Source organism: Ranitomeya imitator, chromosome 6 (genome assembly GCF_032444005.1).
Source record: "Ranitomeya imitator isolate aRanImi1 chromosome 6, aRanImi1.pri, whole genome shotgun sequence".
Taxonomy (NCBI): Eukaryota; Metazoa; Chordata; class Amphibia; order Anura; family Dendrobatidae; genus Ranitomeya; species Ranitomeya imitator.
The window spans coordinates 205,735,483-205,754,370 of NC_091287.1; the positions used below are offsets into that span (position 1 = coordinate 205,735,483).

General features: G+C 45.6%; 2 protein-coding genes across 4 annotated transcripts in view; both read left to right on the forward strand.

The window, feature by feature from the left end:
- SLC6A19 (solute carrier family 6 member 19) overlaps positions 1-18,888 on the forward strand; it is a 966,903-nt gene that overhangs the window by 479,908 nt on the left and 468,107 nt on the right. For all 3 annotated transcript variants that reach the window (XM_069730438.1, XM_069730439.1, XM_069730440.1), the window contains one exon: positions 5,206-5,334. In XM_069730438.1, coding sequence (XP_069586539.1) covers positions 5,206-5,334 — 129 coding nt within the window. The remainder of the gene's footprint in view (positions 1-5,205; positions 5,335-18,888) is intronic.
- LOC138642338 (uncharacterized) lies at positions 11,105-12,749 on the forward strand. Its single transcript, XM_069730441.1, has 2 exons — positions 11,105-11,454; positions 11,609-12,749. Exons 1-2 carry the CDS (start codon positions 11,108-11,110, stop codon positions 12,078-12,080), a joined length of 819 nt encoding a protein of 272 aa, XP_069586542.1. The 5' UTR covers positions 11,105-11,107; the 3' UTR covers positions 12,081-12,749.

The window sequence follows — 18,888 nt, forward strand, 5'->3', positions numbered from 1 at the left end:
CCCATAGAATGTAAGTCTGCAAGGACAGGGTCCTCTCCCCTCTGTACCAGTCTGTCACTGTAAACTTGTTTACTGTAAACGATATCTATAACTCTGTATGTAACCCCTTTCTCAAGTACAGCACCATGGAATTAATGGTGCTATATAAATAAATAATAATAATAAAAAAGGCTGGAACATGTGTTGAGTCGCCTACAAAGACACAGTCTACAAGTAAAGCCTCAGAAATGTCATCTGTTTTGCACTCAAATAGAATACCTGGGTCACATTGTCTCTGCTGAAGGAGTGAAACCGTCCCAGGAGAAAATCGCTGTAATACAGGATTGGCCCACCCCGATGACGGTGAAGGATGTCCGGGCGTTCTTGGGACTGACCGGGTATTATCGATGTTTTGTGAAGAATTTTACCTTCATAGTGAACCCACTACTGGAGTTGTTAACAGGGAGTACCCTCAGGCACCAAGAATCGGACTATTCGGTGGGGGGAACAGCAAAAAAAGGCATTTCAAGATCTGAAGAAGGCATTCATAGAAGCACCTGTGTTGACATATGCGGACTTCTCTCAACCATTCATTCTCTACACTGACGGAAGCTTGCATGGACTTGGGGCTTTGATGTTGCAGATCCAGGATGGGAGAGAGAAGGAGATCGCTTATGCTAGTCAGTCCCTTCGTGATTGTGAGCAAAATCCCAACAATTACAGTTCCTTCATGCTAGAGCTGCTGGCGTTGGTGTGGGCTATGAGGGAGAAGTTTGTGGAATCCCTATCCAGGTCTGAAGTACTGGTGCTTACAGATAACAACCCTTTGGCCCATTTGTAAAACGCGAAACTAGGAGCTCTGGAGCAACAATTGGTGGTAAGATTGGCAAAGTTCCGATATAAAATCGCCTACAAAAGGGCGCTGAGAACACTCATGCAGACACGTTACCCAGAGTGAACCATGGATGACTGGGGCGAAACATAGATGAGGAATTAGAAGATGAGGAGAGCCTCAGGTTCCGAGATTCTGCCAGGATGGTGGTAGCTACATGGAAACAGGTGCAAGTGGTGGCCCGGGAAGGTGTCTTGGGACAATCCCGTGATGAGTGGGTGCGGTTACAGCAGGAAGACGGAGAACTGGCCCAGTTGAGATGGGTAACATCTAAGCAACTTCCCAGTCAAGAAGAGAGAAATACCCTGTCCCCGGAGATTTTGTGGGTTCTACGACAATGGGAAAGACTCCAAATGAAGAATGGGCTACTGTTTCAGAAGGTCCAACTACAACGGAAATTAGGTGCCACTTGGCTGGTGGTAATTCCGGAGACGCTGCTATCCAAAGTGGCTACAGAGGAACATGAGAGGGGAGCACACTTCAGCCAGGAAAAAAACTTTTCAGTGGCTATAGCGATTAATATACCCCCCTCGACTGAAGGTCTATAGTGGAAGAGACCTGTAGGCAATGCAGGAGTTGTGAGTTAGCGAAACCACCTGAGCAGAGAGCCCCCACACAAATCATCATGCCGTCTGCCCCTCTGGAGGTGCTTATGATAAACTATCTGACTATTGGACCAGGGGTATGAGCATTGTTTGGTGATGACAGACCACTTCACGAAGTTCGCTGTTGTGACCCCAACACACGATCAAACAGCTCATTCCGCCACACATGCCATCTGTAAAAACTTCATTCAAGTATACGGCTGCCCAGGGCGAATCCATTCTGACCAGGGTGCCTGTTTTATGGGGAAAGTGATCGAATAATTACACCGACTGTACCAGATCGAGTAGTCTCGCACCCCGCTGTATCATCCTCAGGGAAATGGAGCCTGCAAACAGTTCAACCACACCCTAATTCAAATGCTGAGAACACTGGAAGAAGACCAGAAGGCTTGATGGCCCGAGTTCGTAGCTGAGTTAGTGTGGGTGTGCAAAAACTGCACCCATAGGACTACTGGTTATACTCCATATACTTTGCTATTTTGTCGTTCAGGGAATGAAATCACCAAGCTAGAGCTGGGCCCGGAATAGGACTGCACGCGAATGGGGGTGTCCACCTGGGTTCGAGAATATTGCCATCTTTTGCAAACTTTACATCGCTCAGTGCCAGATTTCAGGAATTGGGACATGCAGATAAGACCCCGCTGTGGGGGGCAGATCTCCAAGCTGGGGAATGTGTACTAGTAGGGGAAAAATGCCCACGAGACAAACTAGAGTACAAGTGGGAGAAGAACCCGTATCGAGTGAAACACCTGATCAGCCCTGAAGGGCCTGTTTACGAAATCCAGCCTGAAGGGGAAGAAAATTCCATTACCCGTATAGTCCACCAAAATATGCTTCAGCCCTGTCTAAGGATCCAAATCAGGGAGAAGAGTTGCAATCAGGACCAATTTATTTGGCAGTAAACTGTCCAAGAGAAAGAAGATAGACCACATATTTTACAAGAACACTCACCCCTGGAATAGCGAGCAAAAGGAGAGGGTGAGTGTAGGAAGATGGCCCGGGATGGTGATGCCTCTCTCGTGTCGGTTCCGAAACTATCGGGGCTGTCACCATTGTTGCTGGGGGGAAAGCTTTCCAACCCGGAATGACCTTTGCACTCTACTATAGGGGGCGTGTCAGGCATAAAATGGGCGGTGTGCGGGAAAGCAGGACACTTGGCGGGAAGACAGAGCGCATAGCAGGAGAAGGTTGACTCACTCTCTGTGGGGCTATGCGATAGTTCAGGCCCATGCTGCAGCTCCTCAGACCTTGCACAAACTGACCATAAGGGACGTAAATTCGTGTGCCCGCTCACCCCGGCGACTGAAGGTCAGACCCGCGTCATTCTGTGTGACCTATAATCTCACTAGGTGATTCATCTAGAGCTGGGTAGCTTCATCCCCGTCACCAGCACTGGACTGAGACACCTTCCGGTGGTGTCAATGACTGTTCTCTTCACAAGCATCATCCCGGTACCCCAGGACCTCGCCTCGGAGAAAGCAAGGATATGCTGCTTCCTCCAGGAGACAGTGCATCACCTTCCTTCAAGAACAGGCCCTAGACTTCATGTGTCACTTAGGATGCCACCGTGTGCTCTCAATGTTCCACAGCCCAAAACCATCAGACAGATAAGTTTACCAGTTTCATAACTGTTTGTTCTTACCCTAACACAATACCCAGTTATACTCCCCTCTTAACCCTTTCTCTCCCTGCGTGGAGTAGCCCTTGTAATAAACCCTTTAACTCTATTTCTGCCTCCTGCTCGTCACTGCATCGCACATTCCTGCTATTCTACAGCAGCATAGTGAATGGGAGTTCAATAAACTATGTAAAGCAGTTAATACAAGAGAAGATAGTATTCTGCTACAGATGGATCTGGATAAGTTGGAAACTTGGGCTGAAAGGTGGCAGATGAGGTTTAACAATGATAAGTGTAAGGTTATACACATGGGAAGAAGGAATCAATATCACCATTACACACTGAACGGGAAACCACTGGGTAAATCTGACAGGGAGAAGGACTTGGGGATCCTAGTTAATGATAAACTTACCTGGAGCAGCCAGTGCCAGGCAGCAGCTGCCAAGGCAAACAGGATCATGGGGTGCATTAAAAGAGGTCTGGATACACATGATGAGAGCATTTTACTGCCTCTGTACAAATCCCTAGTTAGACCGCACATGGACTACTGTGTCCAGTTTTAGGCACCGGTGCTCAGGAAGGATATAATGGAACTAGAGAGAGTACAAAGGAGGGCAACACAATTAATAAAGGGGATGGGAGATCTACAATACCCAGATAGATTAGCGAAATTAGGATTATTTAGTCTAGAAAAAAGACGACTGAGGGGCGATCTAATAACCATGTATAAGTATATAAGGGGATAATACAAATATCTCGCTGAGGATCTGTTTATACCAAGGAAGGTGACGGGCACAAGGGGGCAGAAGGTTTTTCCACCAACATAGAAGAGGATTCTTAACTGTTAGGGCAGTGAGAATCTGGAATTGCTTGCCTGAGGAGGTGGTGATGGCGAACTCAGTTGAGGGGTTCACGAGAGGCCTGGATGTCTTCCTGGAGCAGAACAATATTGTATCATGCAATTATTAGTTTCTGTAGAAGGACGTAGATTTGGGGATTTATTATGATGGAATATAGGCTGAACTGGATGGACAAATGTCTTTTTTCGGCCTTACTAACTATGTTACTATGTATGTATGCATCCACTGATGCCTGCGGATCACCCACGGACATGCGGCATGTCTTTCCAGACTGCAGCGTATCAAAATGTCAATTTTTCTTGATGAGACTAGAAATTACATCAATAGAAATGTATTGGAAGCAGTGAATCCGCGCGGTTCAGTGTATACATGCGGATTTACCTGCTTTCAATACACGGCTGCTCTTTGGACGCAGCGGACAAGTGCTGTGTCCAAAGCACTGCTACTTCCGGATCTTGGGCATCCGACCTAATAGAGGTACAGATTGGCCATGTAAAGGTATTGCTGGCTATGTCTTTGAAAGAGCTACATTTGTGAAATCCTGCTGACAGATTCCCTTTAAATACAAAGAACTGGTGCAATAGTTGTTTTCCTATTTCTCATTAAAAACAATAACATTGAAACAAAAATATGTAAATTTATGGTATATACCGCAAATGGGGGGAAAAAAATAATTAAAACCAGTGCCACAAAAAAATGAGCTTTCATTAATATATTGACAGAAAAGTAAGACATTTATAGATCCAGAATGTGGTGAATATTTTTTATTTGCTTTCCAGAATTTTACTGTATATTTGTCCTAAGTAAATGCATACAGTATGAATTTTGATTATATATTTATCAATTGTATTTTGTATCCTATTCACACCAAACCAAGGTCATATAAGTATCTAATTCTTTATTGGAGGATTTGTCTTATAAAAACAACCACCATTCATATCTTCATAGAGGGGATTCTGCCCTATATGTATTACATGGATAGCTAGTCATCTGAACGGCTGCCATGTAATATATCTTTTACTGTACTTGCAGCAGTCTCTGGAAAGAAAATACCTGACTGACTGGGTGCTGGTTCCTTCAACACAGTCCCCATTTTTCATGGTGCGGGAACCTTGACCAATGACGATCAGCTGATCCAAACAAGAAGTGCTTATTTAATCAGTGGCAACTCCTTTTTCTATTCACTCCATTCTAAATGCAGTACATTAGTTGGCATAGCATAGCTTATAATAATACATTTCTCTATTACAGTAACAATTGTGAAAGGGATGCAGTCATCATCTCTGTCATTAATGGCTTCACATCCATATATTCTGCTACTGTTATCTACTCTATCATTGGATTCCGTGCTACAGCCCAATATGATGATTGCTTTGCTAGGTAAGATTTGGAAAAAACAGACTATTATCAAAAGTATTTCAATATTAAATTAGTTAAAGTAAATATGACTTTCTTAAATGCACTATCGATGTGAATACTTTTCTGCCCAATGATGACAGAAGTATTCTGGGAGTGATACCTTTATTGGCTAACCAGAAAAGAATACTTCTGTCATCATTGGGCAGAAAAGTATTCACATCGATTTTTCTGGCTAACACGGTACCATAATACAATTTGTTATTGTACATCATTAAATGTACTATGAAATTTTGAATTAGAGTATGTATAAAATCACTCAGTATTTTATTGGAATAATGGTGATTAAATACATGTGAGACACCTACCAGGGCCGTGGGGTGCTCGGTACCGGGTCCGGTACTTAAAGGGGATGTCACGGTGGCAGCGACCCGGCCCGTGGCACTGCGCGCCTAAGTAAAAGGGATAGTCTTAAAGGGGTTTTGATAAAAAAAAGTTTGTTCGTGGCGCCACCTGTGGTATTCGGTCATAGATAAACGACAATGCTTAAAGGGTTCCTCTGGGGTGATGCTATGGCAGCTAAGATGGTATGACTTCCCACAGGTGAAGTCGGGTCCCCAGGGCTCCTGGTGTGTAGATGGAGATAGTGAGTGGTGCAGTAAGAAACGGAGGACACAGGTTTGCAGTCTCTTTGCCTGGTTTACTGAAGACTTCAGGCAGCCACAGTCCAGGGCACCAGATCACATGTACAGGCAGGGTCTGGCCGGTTTGGAAGTGAGTTCAGAGTCCCCTTTACCAGGTGGAGTTAGAAGCCTTTCAACTAGTGCTGTGGTGTAGTCCTTTGCTGCTGTAGGCCTCACACAAAGTCCTCACTCTTCTCTTTTTCCCCCTTAAAGGATAGGACAATACCTGCATGACAGGTAACTGTAGCCTTTTTACAGGATCTCTATCACGACCGGGCTCTATGCATTACTGTGTCTCAGGTGTTAGGGCAGGTGACTTGAAATCAGCTGCCCTGCCAGTCTCTGCTGTGCCATATAGAGTCAGACACAACCTCAGTCTTCCGGCTACCGGTATCTGTGCTCTGGAAGTGGGTAGATCAATCGCAGCCGTTCTACCCAGTTCTTTCTATCCTTTGCCTTGCTCTCCTGCATACTCCCTTCACGCTGTTCTCTCTGTATTCTCTCTTTCTCCAGGAGCTGCAGCACCTCTTGGCTGCATGGCCTCTTCAGTCCTTCCGACACTCTCTGACTGCTCTCTCCCCTGTCATCTGACAGGAAGTAACTGACTTTCCCTCCAGATCATAATATTTATATAGGGAAGCCACCTATAAACTGGATCAGAGCTCCCCCTTCTGGCCTGGAGTGTGAGCACGTTGTATGCTTGTGTTTACCTGATAAAAGAGATCTTACCTTGCTTCCAAGCCTGACATCACTCTCCCCATGAGGAAAGCAATGCTACTGTAACAACCAGGACCCTGGGGTGTTACACTCTCCCCCGTTAAATCCTGTACTCCTGGACTAGGAAAAGAAGAACAATAATACAGGTTAATAAAGGCATGCAAAAACATTTTTGAATACATGCAAACAGGTTAAACTATGGCTTCCCTTTATGGGAAGAATTGATTTTTAAACGTTGCAGGAACATATATACATAAATAACTTTCAAAAATAGAACTTTCTTATCACATTAATTATTCAGAACTAAATATAAAACAGCATCTACCCTCTAAGGGTATACTATCTTTAAGACTTCCTTTAATAAAAGTGAAAAACTTCTGCTTTATTCTTACTAGCTTTCATTATATTTTTACCAACTCTTTCTATACTTCAACTCTCTGATATCATATTTTATCTCACATACAAAACAATACTTACTTCCCATAGAGTACTACATATTTTAAACTCTCACCTTAACATTTAATACTACCTGCTTATTTTATCTATCAAACATATATTATAGTACAAAACTCTCTATCCTTCTAACCAGACTAACATCATTACTATCTTAAAGTGCAACAATTTCAACATTTTATACTGAGGTAGTATATTTTTAAAGGTGCAATCAATATTCAAGTCAATTAATAACAGCAGCAACAATATGGGGGACCCATTTCGTAATCCCACAACGTAGGCCCTTGGGTAGGCTACAAGACGTATCTTCCAGACCTTGTCTTCAGCCATGCCAAACGGATTTTTCTTCAGGTCTCTGTAAAACGAATCAACTTTTTAGGCCGGAGTCACACTACAGCGAGATACGGCCGAGTCTCGCTGGTTAAAAGCAAGCACTGGCACTGCAGAGCGGAGCGTGCAGCTCTATGAATTGCTATGCGGCCGCACGCTCCGATCCGGAGTGCCGGTGCCAGAGCTTGTTTTTAACCAGTGAGACTTGGTCGTATCTCGCTGTGTGTGATCCCAGCCTTAGTGCAAAACAATGCTGAACAGTATCATTAACGGTTACTTGTAAAACCAGTAGGAAGCACCTAAAGGAGTGCCAACTATATGCAATGGAAAGTTTGTGGACCATTCACTGTCCATGGCCTCAGTGCCTTTTAAACAAATAACTGAACTTTTTAAACGGAAACCTGGTCAGGTTAATCAAAGCTGTTAAACTTCAACAACTATTCAGTCATATTATTTTTCTGATTTAATTTTTCTTTTTCCATGGTAGCACAGTCTCACAGTCTCTCCTAGCCGGGAGTTTGGGTGTATGCCACTTGCAACATACAGTTCAACAGTACTCACAATGTGAGTCTGGGTGCTCCTTGAATACAGTTCTGGTGTGGTTTGTGTAGGCTTGGAACACATGGTGGTTAGTTCTTTGCTGGGGGCAGGTGTAGGGGTTACCTTGCCAGGTAATGAGGTTAGTGACTTAGGCGGGGTTACTGGCTGTGGCTCTGGGTCACTTGTGAGTGACCTGGATACTTTTGGGGCACATTTGTGCACATGCAGCGCATACCACTCTTTTTCTCCCCAGTGCCTGGTGTAGGTCACACAGTTTCCTGGGTAGAGGTCCCTGTCCGTGTGTCCCTCTAATAGGTGGGGTTCTACATCACGCCTGGTGACGAATAACTCTGGATACAAGTCTGACTCTTTGATGAATCCTCAGCCGGATTTGATCCGGAAGGCCACTACAGTCCCATGTCTCCACGGGCCCCTGTCCTCATGGTTTATCCTCCTGGCCTGAGCTTTAGCCTGCAGATCTATCTCTTTTGCAGCCTTACATCAGAGGTCCTGCTCCCTGTCCTCCTGCTCCTGTTTGAATGCCTGCTGCTGACAGAACTCATTCTTGCTGATAACCTCCAGACTTTCTCCCTCAGCCTGCTCCCACTGGAAGGTCAACCATTCGCCGTGTGTTTCCTGGGCCCCCCTTGACTGCAGTGGAACTGCGTGGGTATGTCCGTTCTCCCAGGGCCGCTCCCACTCTTTCAGCCTGCAGACCTGGCCAGGTGGTAGGGGTGGAGGAGCATCGACGGGCTCTATCAGGGTGTCCTCGGCAACCGGGGCAGGGTCGGTCTTCTTACCTGCCGCTGTGGTGTCTCCAGTGCTGGTCTCAGTGCTGGGATTCCTGAAGCTGGCTCCGTCACTGCTCCCATGTTCTTGCGGCTGCGCGGTACCAGGACTGCCGGAGCTGATAGCACAGCTCCTCCACTTCAGCTCCAAGAACCTCCAGGTTCATGGCTGACGGCAGATTTTCCTCCTTCGCCCATTTGCTGGGACAGCTTTCTGCTTTCTCACCCTCCTCCTGGTGACCTCCAGTCGCCATCTTACCGGCCAGGTTCTTTGCCGCGTTCTCCTGTTGTTCCTTCCACGTCTCCTTCCGTGGGCTGTTTCTTCTTCTTTATTTCCAGCCATCCCAGACTAGGAGGCCGACTTCTCTTGGGGATGGACAGATCTCTCGGACAAAGTAGTATCTATGGGTGGCTGCCGTAACTTTCGCACCAATCTTCCAGGCTCTGCCCATGATAACACGCTCCACTCCTCCTGCATGCCACATGGTACTGTAATGGTGGCGGTTTTGGTGGCAATTTAGAGTTCACAGTCTCACAGTCTCTTAGGCACACATGACCCACTTCAATGGATCGGTCCATCTGGTTCATGACGCCAAGTTGGGATGCCCGCCAGGGCCATGGGGTCCACGGTGGCAGCGACCTGGTCCATGGCCTTGGGCGTCCAAGCAAAAGGGATAGTCTTTAAAGGGGTTTTGATAATAAAGTTTGTTCGTGACGCCACCTGTGGTATTCGGTCACAGATAACCGACACTGCTTAAAGTGGTCCTCTGGGGTGATGTTATGGCAGCTAAGATGGTATAATTTCCCACAGGTGAAGTTGGGTCCCCAGGGCTTCTGGTGTGTAGATGGAGATGGTGAGTGGTACATTAAGAAACAGAGGACACAGGTTTGCAGTCTCTTTACCTGGTTTACTGAAGACTTCAGGCAGCCACAGTCCAGGGCACCAGATCACAGGTACCGGCAAGGAACGGCCGGCTTGAAAGCGAGTTCAGAGTCCCCTTTACCAGGTGGAGTTAGAAGCCTTCCTATTAGCACTGTGGTGTAGTCCATTGCTGCCTTAGGCTTTAAACAAAGTCCTCACTGTTCTCTCTGTACCCCTTAAAGGATAGGACAATACCTGCATAACAGGTAATTCAAGCCTTTTTACAGAATCTCTATTACGACCCGGGCTCTATGCATTACTGTGTCTCAGGTGTTAGGGCAGGTGACTTGAAATCAGCTGCCCTGCCAGTTTCTGCTGTGCCACATGGAGTCAGACACAACCTCGGTCTTCCGTCTCTCGGTATCTGCACTCTGCAAGGAGGTAGCTCAATCGCAACTATTCTCTCCAGTTCTTTCTCTCCTTTGCCTCGCTCTCCTGCATGCTCACTACATGCTGTTCATTTCTCTGTATTCTCTCTTTCTCCAGGAGCTGCAGCACCTCTTGGCTGCACGTCCTTCCGACATTCTCTGTCTAACAGCTCTCTCCTCTATCCTCTGACAGGAACTAACTGACTTTCCCTCCAGACCAGAATTTATATATAGGGAAGCCACCCATAAACTGTATCACTGCTCCCCCTTCTGGCTGGCTTCACGCTGTTCTTCTCTCTGTATTCTCTCTTTCTCCAGGAGCTGTAGCACCTCTTGGCTGCACGGCCTCTTCAGTCCTTCCGACACTCTCTGTCTGACTGCTCTCTCCCCTGTCATCTGACAGGAAGTAACTGACTTTCCCTCCAGATCAGAATATATATATAGCGAAGCCACCCATAAACTGGATCAGAGCTCCCCCTTCTGGCCTGTAGTGTGAACATGTTGCATGCTTGTGTTTTCCTGATGAAAGAGATCTTACCTCACTTTCAAGCGTGACATTATTCTTCCTGTGAGGAAATCAATGCCACTGTAACAACCAGGACCCTGGGGTGTTACACATGAAACGAGTGTCCAGCTTAGGCTACGTTCACATTTGCGTCTTGCGACGCAGCGTCGTCGACGCAACGCAAGACGCATTAGCGACGCACAATAAAACGCACCATTTTCGACGCATGCGTTTAACGCATGCATCGTAAAACGCAGCGTTTTTGGTGCGTTTTTGCTGCGTTTTTGTGAAAAACGCAGCGTTTTTCGATGCATGCGTTGCCAAACAAATGATGTCATTTTTCCACCCAATAGCATGAAGAAAAGCCCCATTAGTGTCTAGACACTAGATAAAGACCACCAATGGATAGAAGAGGGTGGGTATTATGGAATTTTAGTATATATACCCCGGCATAGATAAATTCCTCCTATTTTGCGTGTTACAGCATCAAGATGGAGCGTCCCATGGAGAGTATCTACCTCAATATGGAGCTGGATTTTGCCATGGCTAGTGCTTACGCTATCGCCTTTCATGAACAAAGGAAAAGAGATAAACAACGGAGAAGGAGTCATCGGCGCTTTTGGCTACACCCTATAGTGGAAGTCCGAGAGAGCCGTGGAGCCTACCATTGTTTGTTTGGCGAGCTCAATGACAACCTGGAAAAATATTTTGAGTATACCAGGATGTATCAAAACAGCTTCCGCTATCTGCTGCATCTGGTGGAAGGAGCCATTACCAGGAAGGACACGCAGCTCCGGAGATCAATTTCCTCCGAGGAACGTCTGCTGGTGACTCTACGGTACGTAATGTAGCTATTTGAAGGACTTTATATGTTCTGCCCTTTTCTAAAATAACCTTTTTTTTTGGGGGGGGGGGGACGGAGGGATGGAAAATGTAATTTTATTTTATAACAATGTACTTTAATTAAATTTATTTATTTTTCTTTTTGTCAGTTTCCTGGCTACCGTAGAGACCTTGAGATCCCTGCATTTCCAGTTTCGGATTGGAGTCTCCACACTTTCGGGTATTATTGCCGACACATGCCGCGCATTGTGGGACAATCTCCGGGTGGAATTTTTACCAATCCCAACAACAGCGTTATGGGAGGCCAACGCCCCAAAATTTGACCAACTGTGTTCTTTCCCTAACTGTATTGGAGCAGTGGATGGGAAGCACATTAGGATTACAAAGCCTGCAAGAAGTGGATCTCTTTTTTTCAATTACAAAAAATACTTTTCCACCGTGCTCATGGCAATTGCAGGTGCGGACTGCAGGTTTCTCGCCGTGGAGCGTTTGGCCGTGCAAATGATTCACGGACATTTAAGGAGTCTGATATGGGCCGAAGATTATATGAGAACAATTTTAATTTCCCCCAGCCACAACCACTTCCCAACACCGAAGGCCCGGCCATGCCATTTGTTGTAGTTGGGGACGAGGCTTTTCAAATGTGTGCCAACCTACTGAAACCGTACTCCAGTCGGGGCTTGGACCACACAAAAAGTATTTTTAATTATAGACTGTCCAGGGCCAGAAGAACTGTGGAGTGCGCCTTTGGAATCCTTGTCTCCAAATGGTGGATTTTAGGATCCGCTATAAATCTAAAAATTGAGACAGTTGATCAGGTGGTGAAGGCTTGTGTGGTTCTCCACAATTATATTATTGCTAAAGAGAGAGTCAACGTGGAACTAGATGAACCCATACCAAACCCATTGCCCGATTACCAAGATCATCCTCTGAGGACAACTTTGGAAATTGCTCAGATGAGGGATCGATTTGCTTCATATTTTGTTTCAGATGTTGGCCGTGTGTCATGGCAAGATCAAATGGTTTAATGTAGAAACAGTATTTCATCCTGTAACTGTAACTAAATTTATTGTGATTAATAAAAATCTAAACACTGTCATTTAAAGAATTAAACACTATTAAGTCCATGACATTTTCCCAGCCTTATGTAATGTTCTTTAAATGTTGTAATGTACCGTGATTTTCTACTGTGTTGTGTTTTGAAATAAAGTTCTTTATTGTGCCTTTCCGTTTTACAAAAAAAAAATGCTCCCCTATGTTACAATGTTGTTGCCAATAAAAACAAAGTTTAAACAAATCCAATGTTTTAGAACCAAATCTGTGTGGACCACAAAATGTAGTAATGTGAGCACCAGTTCCCAAATTGACTCTGACAAAACAACCAAATTGTTCACATAGCCGTGTGTTCCATAGTTTTAAAAGCGAACATGATCCGCTCCCACCTTGTCAAGCAATTAATCTTGCAGACTATTTGCATATGGAACCTGGCATCATGGAGCGTGATGGCTGAAGCAGGTTTTCTGCCGCTGCATGTGCCGCGGCTGTGTGACAGGCACTACACATGCATGGCGAGGCCAACAAATAGGCCTTGGATGTGCATATGTTCTGCCTGTCACACAGCCTCTGAACATGTGGCTGCAGATCATAATCCGCACTCCATGAAGCCGGGGCCCATATGCTACTAGTCTGCAAGTGTTTTGCTCGACAAGGAGGGAGACGATCATGTTCGCTCTACTCTAGTGAGTTAAAACTATTGAACTCAGGATGCTGGAATACGTCCAGAGTCAAATATTGGCGACACTTGGCCACGTGAACATTGCTACCACCTCACCTGACCAATAACCTTAAGGTACCGTTACAAACGATTAACCAACGATCACGACCAGCGATACGACCTGACCGTGATTGTTGTGTGGTTGCTGGAGAGCTGTCACACAGACAGCTCTCCAGCGACCAACAATGACGGAGTCCCCGTGTAACCAGGGTAAACATCGAGTTACTAAGTGCAGGGCCGCAGGCCGCACTTTAGTAACCCGATATTTTGTTTACCATTGTAAATGAAAAAAAAAAAATAAAGTACATACTTACATTCCGGTGTCTGCCACATCCATCGCCGGCAGCTTCCCGCACTGTGCCAGCTCTAAAGCACAGCACAGCGTTGACGCCAACGGTGTGCTCTGCTTTTACTTTACGGTCGGGACTCACAGTGTAGGTCAGTGCGGGAAAATGACGGCGAGGGACGTGGCAGACCCCAGAATGTAAGTATGTACTGTTTGTTTTTTTTACTTTTACAATGGTAACCAGGGTAAACATCGGCTTACTAAGCGGCCCTGCGCTTTAGTAACCCAATGTTTACCCTGGTTACCAGTGAATACATCGCTGGATCGGTGTCACACATGCCGATCCAGCGATGACAGCGGGTGATCAGTGACCAAAAGAAGGTCCTGATCATTCGCAGCGACCTACGATCTCCCAGCAGGGGCCTGATCGTTGCGCTGTCACGCATAACGATTTTGTTAACGATATCGTTGCTACATCACAAAAAGCAACGATATCGTTAACGAAATCGTTATGTGTGATGGTACCTTTATAGTAGGTTTGTAAATTGATATACTTTTTAATCCTCTTTGTGTTTGTAACATCTCATAATACAATGAGAGACAGCCCAAAAAAATTTACAACAAACTGGATAGTGTCAGACATTGCAGATATGAGGTGTTAAAAACACAAGATTTGTGTATATGGCGCACGGTGTGAGTTGGTGCAAACTTTATTTTAGACCAAGAAACTCCGATTTTGTTATCAAAATAGCAATTTTATTAAGGGTGACACAAAAAGAAAAATGGGTAAAGGTTCTAAGGGGTAGGAACTTCGGCGATTAAGGGGGATTGATATCCACCAGTTTGGGAGTGGGTGGAGGAGGAAGAGGAGGAGGAGGAGCAGGAACCACCATACTGCAAAACACTGGAAGGTATGTCGACGTCTGACCACCCTGTGGTCGATGGTGGTGAGAATGCCAATGCAGGAGGTGAGGGAGGAGGCACGACCAGTGTCCTTGGCACTGTGGACTGGCTCTGGCTACTCCTGCTCTGGCTAGACCCCGGCCGAGAGCTTGGTGTTGTTATTGGAGCAGCCAGAGGCGCCGTAGATGTTCTTGTTTTTGGACGTTTTCTCCTCTCTCCCTCTGGGTGTTGTTCTGCGTGGCGTCTTTGTGTCCTTGAAGGCCTGGCAGGAGCAGGACTTTGCGGCTCGGTTCTATGGTGTTGGTGGCGGCGGCAGTGGCCCTCAGCACGCGGAGCTCTGTGTGGGTGCTCTGCAGCAGGAGTCGGAGTTATGCTAGCCGGCGATGGTACTACGGGCATTGTAGTCGCTGACTGCATGACCCGAGCCTGCTGTAGAGCAGTCACGTAGGCATTGTTGCAGGCCTGCATCACCGAAATCTGGAGTTCCGGCGTAAGATGTTCCAACATGCCCTTCGCAATGGCACTAAAGAAATGTTTTGCCGGCCTCGAGAGCTCGGATTCCATTGTTTGAAGGCGCCGGTCGATATTGGACAGAGCTGTGTCCATTCTATCGCCCAGCGCCTTGAAACAATTCTGGAAGACTGTGCTCAAATGCAAAAATTCGGGTATTAGCGGCCTGTCCGAGGCCCGCTGAAGCTGTCGGGAATACCCGAAGGAAGGAGCGCCAGTGGCCTCGGCCAGGGGAACATCTGATGGACCGGGTTCCGGTTCTCCAGATGGTGGTGCAAGCCTACTCTCGCTGTGGGATGGCTGTGACGGGTCAGATGGCGATTCACGAAGGACCGCTCCAGAGGGCCGAACAGGCTCGAGGGTGCTGCTGTGTGTTCTGTGAAAACATAAGGAAAACATTAGTATACAAAATATAACATTTCACATTCGCCACCTCCTGTGTATAATATAAAGTTAACATTGCATCACACACTATAAAATTAGAATTTGACATAATTGTAAAGGGTCAGTTCCGTCTGTCAGTCCTAACTGTATTAATTCGCTGATTGTTACGGCCAGCTGCCTGTCATGGCTGACGCGACCAATCAGCGCCGGGCACAGTCCTGAATAAAATGGCCGCTCCTTACTCCCCGCAGTGAATGGCTGTCGCCCGCATACTCCCCTCTGTCAGCGATAAACACTTACCGGCGGTAACCGCTGCCGCCGTTAAGATGTAACCAAATTTTTACTATTGACACTGCCTATGCCGCATCAATATTAAAACTTGATAACATTTTGTTTTTAAAAATTACCATGCTATACTCACCCATGGTTGGCGTTTTTAACGGCCGCCATGGTTTACGCTTATCGTTGGAACTGCCATGACGTCACGGTCATGTGACCGAGACGTCATCACAGGTCCTGCAATCAGACCAACCCTGGGAACAGAACCTGCCGTGGACTAGAAGGTCTCCCGTGTCTATTATTTTAATGTTTTATTGGAAACTGTGATAAACCTGGATGGGCAATATACTACGCCACAATGCACGTGGCTGGCCAATCTACTATGTGTCTGTGTGCTGTATACTATGTAACTGGGCAATATAATAAATGGCTGGGCAATAAACTACGTGGCTGGGGAATATACTACGTGAATATGCATGTTGTTCAATACCCGATATGTGGGGGAATAGGTACTAAATACTTAGTGTCGGCGGGCAAGGACCAGTCTCAGGAACTGAAGAATTCTGCTGTACTTGTATGTTGATGTCCTTGCCGCAGCAGCACCACTACGAGTCTGTCCCTCCTTTTTCAGGCCCCGATTGAAACGGTCCTTCATGGAGCGCCATCTGGTCTTCAATTTTTTGACTGTGAAAAAGTCAAACAAAAAAATAAAGGTTGAGAGAAACTTTTTTAATTGATACGCAACCGTGTGCGATGCCACAAAAGTAGAACACATCACAGACGGTTGTGTATCCTGGCATTTCGGCAATACTTACCAAATGTATCTTTGTCCGTGGGTGAAGCGCTGTCAAAGCCATCCCACAGCGATTTGGCCACCTCAGCCCACATACGTCTCAAAACCACCTGGTCCGCGTGCCGGGGGTCATGGCTGTCCCACAACGGGCCTCGCTCCTGGATAGACGCGACCATGATGTCTATGTCTATGTCATCTTGGTCCCGTTGTGAAACCTAGAATAATTGGAAAACATTAATGTTTGCAATATAAATAAAAATTGGTCTCCCTCCCTCCTCCACCACCCCCCCAAAAAAAAAAGTAAAAAAAGTAAGTAAAAAAAAATAATTTAATAGGTTGTTTGAAAAAAAACTTACTCGCCGTCTTGCCACCACAGCTTGGCCCCGTGGTCGCTGCTCCTGCTGGCTCTGTTCCTCCTCAGAAGCCTGGAAAATAGTTTAAAAAAATTGAGTGACACGTCTACAAATGACACCGAATAGTAAGCAACAGTAGGTCATGTACTCACCTGACTCCCCAGCGGTGTGGTGTGGCTCGAGTCGCTGGCCATTGTAACTAGATGAAATTCTGAAATTAAAAAAATTTAATTATTTTACTATGCACAATACAGAGGAACATATAGGAAAATATCAAAAAATCCATACATTAACATTACGACCACACCGAACAGTGCACTCATAGTACAATGCCAAATGAACTAGCGCTGAGCAAACAACACCGCCATACATTGAAATAAAAAACAATGGCAGAGACGACACAATGCCAGAGTATAACAAAAGCATGATACCAGTCCCAGGAAAGATAAGAAAACAAATAAACAACAGACCCTATGTACTAATCCAAAAAGACACAGATTTTTTTTAACCAAATTTTGACAACATTGATTTCCAAAAGGCACAAGAAAAGGCAAACCATAACGCCATACGTTACAATAGAAAAAAATATATATATATAAAAAAAGTACGGCTACATAGGAAGCCCTGAAATTCATCAGAAAACATTTCTATTACAAAAAAAACACAGTGGAACAACCGCATGCACGGAACAACCAAAACAGCACCATAGATTTCAGAAAAAAAAATAACAACCCCAAAAAATAAAGGAAAGAAAAGTCAATCCTGGATACACCACCATACTTTACAATAATCAACAAGGACGGAGACAGTGAAACGCCATCCTATACAATGCCATACATCACAACCAGAATAAAAATACACCAATGTCTTTACACAACCACAGTGCATACACAACTTGCAATAAAACAATTTAAAAATTAAACATGTAGAAAATGCGCAGAATCATTCTATACTTACATCTCTTGAAAGCAGATGATGAGGTCTGGTCTCTTTGGTAAGCTGCAGGACAAGTGACAAAAACAATGCAAACATTTTGTTTATATATGGGGGATGTTTGTTCACTGTCTAGACACAGTCTATACACTTTTTGTGTAATTTAATTTAACGACGCATGCGTCACACAACGCATGCACAACACACGCACTTGCGTCCCGTGCGTTTTCAATTGGTTTCAATGAGGATTGTAAAGCAATTTCGTGAGTCAAAAGACGTGGGCACTGCTACTCAGGTGCACGGGTAGGTTCCCAAACCGTGTACATATAGATAAGAAGAACCCGGCACTCAACTTAAGTCAAAACTGGTGATTTTTATTTCGTAGTACGAAAAAACGTTTCGGCCTGGTCTGGCCTTCGTCAGTTACTACAATATTATAAAGAAAATAAATAATAAGTACATCCGTGACTACATCTGTAAATACATCAGAGAGTACATATGGTGTATAATAAAACAACAAACATAAACAGAAGTAACAAGAAAACAGAAAAAAGAAAAAACAAAGGTATATACAGTGTGTCTATACAGTGTGTCAAAAGGTCCTGGTATAGCGATATTGGGAATCCACAATAAGAGGAGCAAACTAGTAAACCCAGCCCTCCCTAATAGTGAAAGAGAGTATGAAGAGCGAGGTGCTGCTATTCGTACCGTACTAGGTGGTATCTGGACAAATGAAGGAATGCTTCAATGAGCGTAATAGACTCCAGGGAGATCCCTAAGAAGGGAGAGAGGGAGAAAAGAGCCCGAAAATGGAGCTATCATTAATACGCTGGAATGGATCAGTGCCAGTGGTATATAGGGCCCCAGTGAGTGCTAGTACCTTAGAAAATATAAGTCCCTGGTCAGAGACGCGGCTGCAGACGCTGCTGCAGGCTGTGGAGGGAGAAGGGGTGATGTCAGGATACATTACCGAATACGACATGCTGGGTGGGGACAAAGTCCCTAAGAGCTGGAGCTGAAAGGAGCGAGTTACCTGGAAGCGAGACGGTGTCAGGACGCGGTGTCCACCGCTGTCAGGGGAGAAAGCCCGAGTAAGGAAACGCCAGAGCGGCGTTCCTTATGTGCGCGCCGGTCCGACCGGATGTGATGTACCGGAAGTGACCGCATGTAGTAACCCGCGATTGACAGAGGCGGGCCAGCCAGTCATACGGCTC

Excerpts from the sequence above, each read along its gene's own strand:
- LOC138642338 (XM_069730441.1), top strand. The coding sequence starts at position 11,108 with ATGGAGCGTCCCATGGAGAGTATCTACCTCAATATGGAGCTGGATTTT. Across the intron at positions 11,455-11,608 it reads CGTCTGCTGGTGACTCTACG|TTTCCTGGCTACCGTAGAGA; the intron begins GTACGTAATGTA and ends TCTTTTTGTCAG.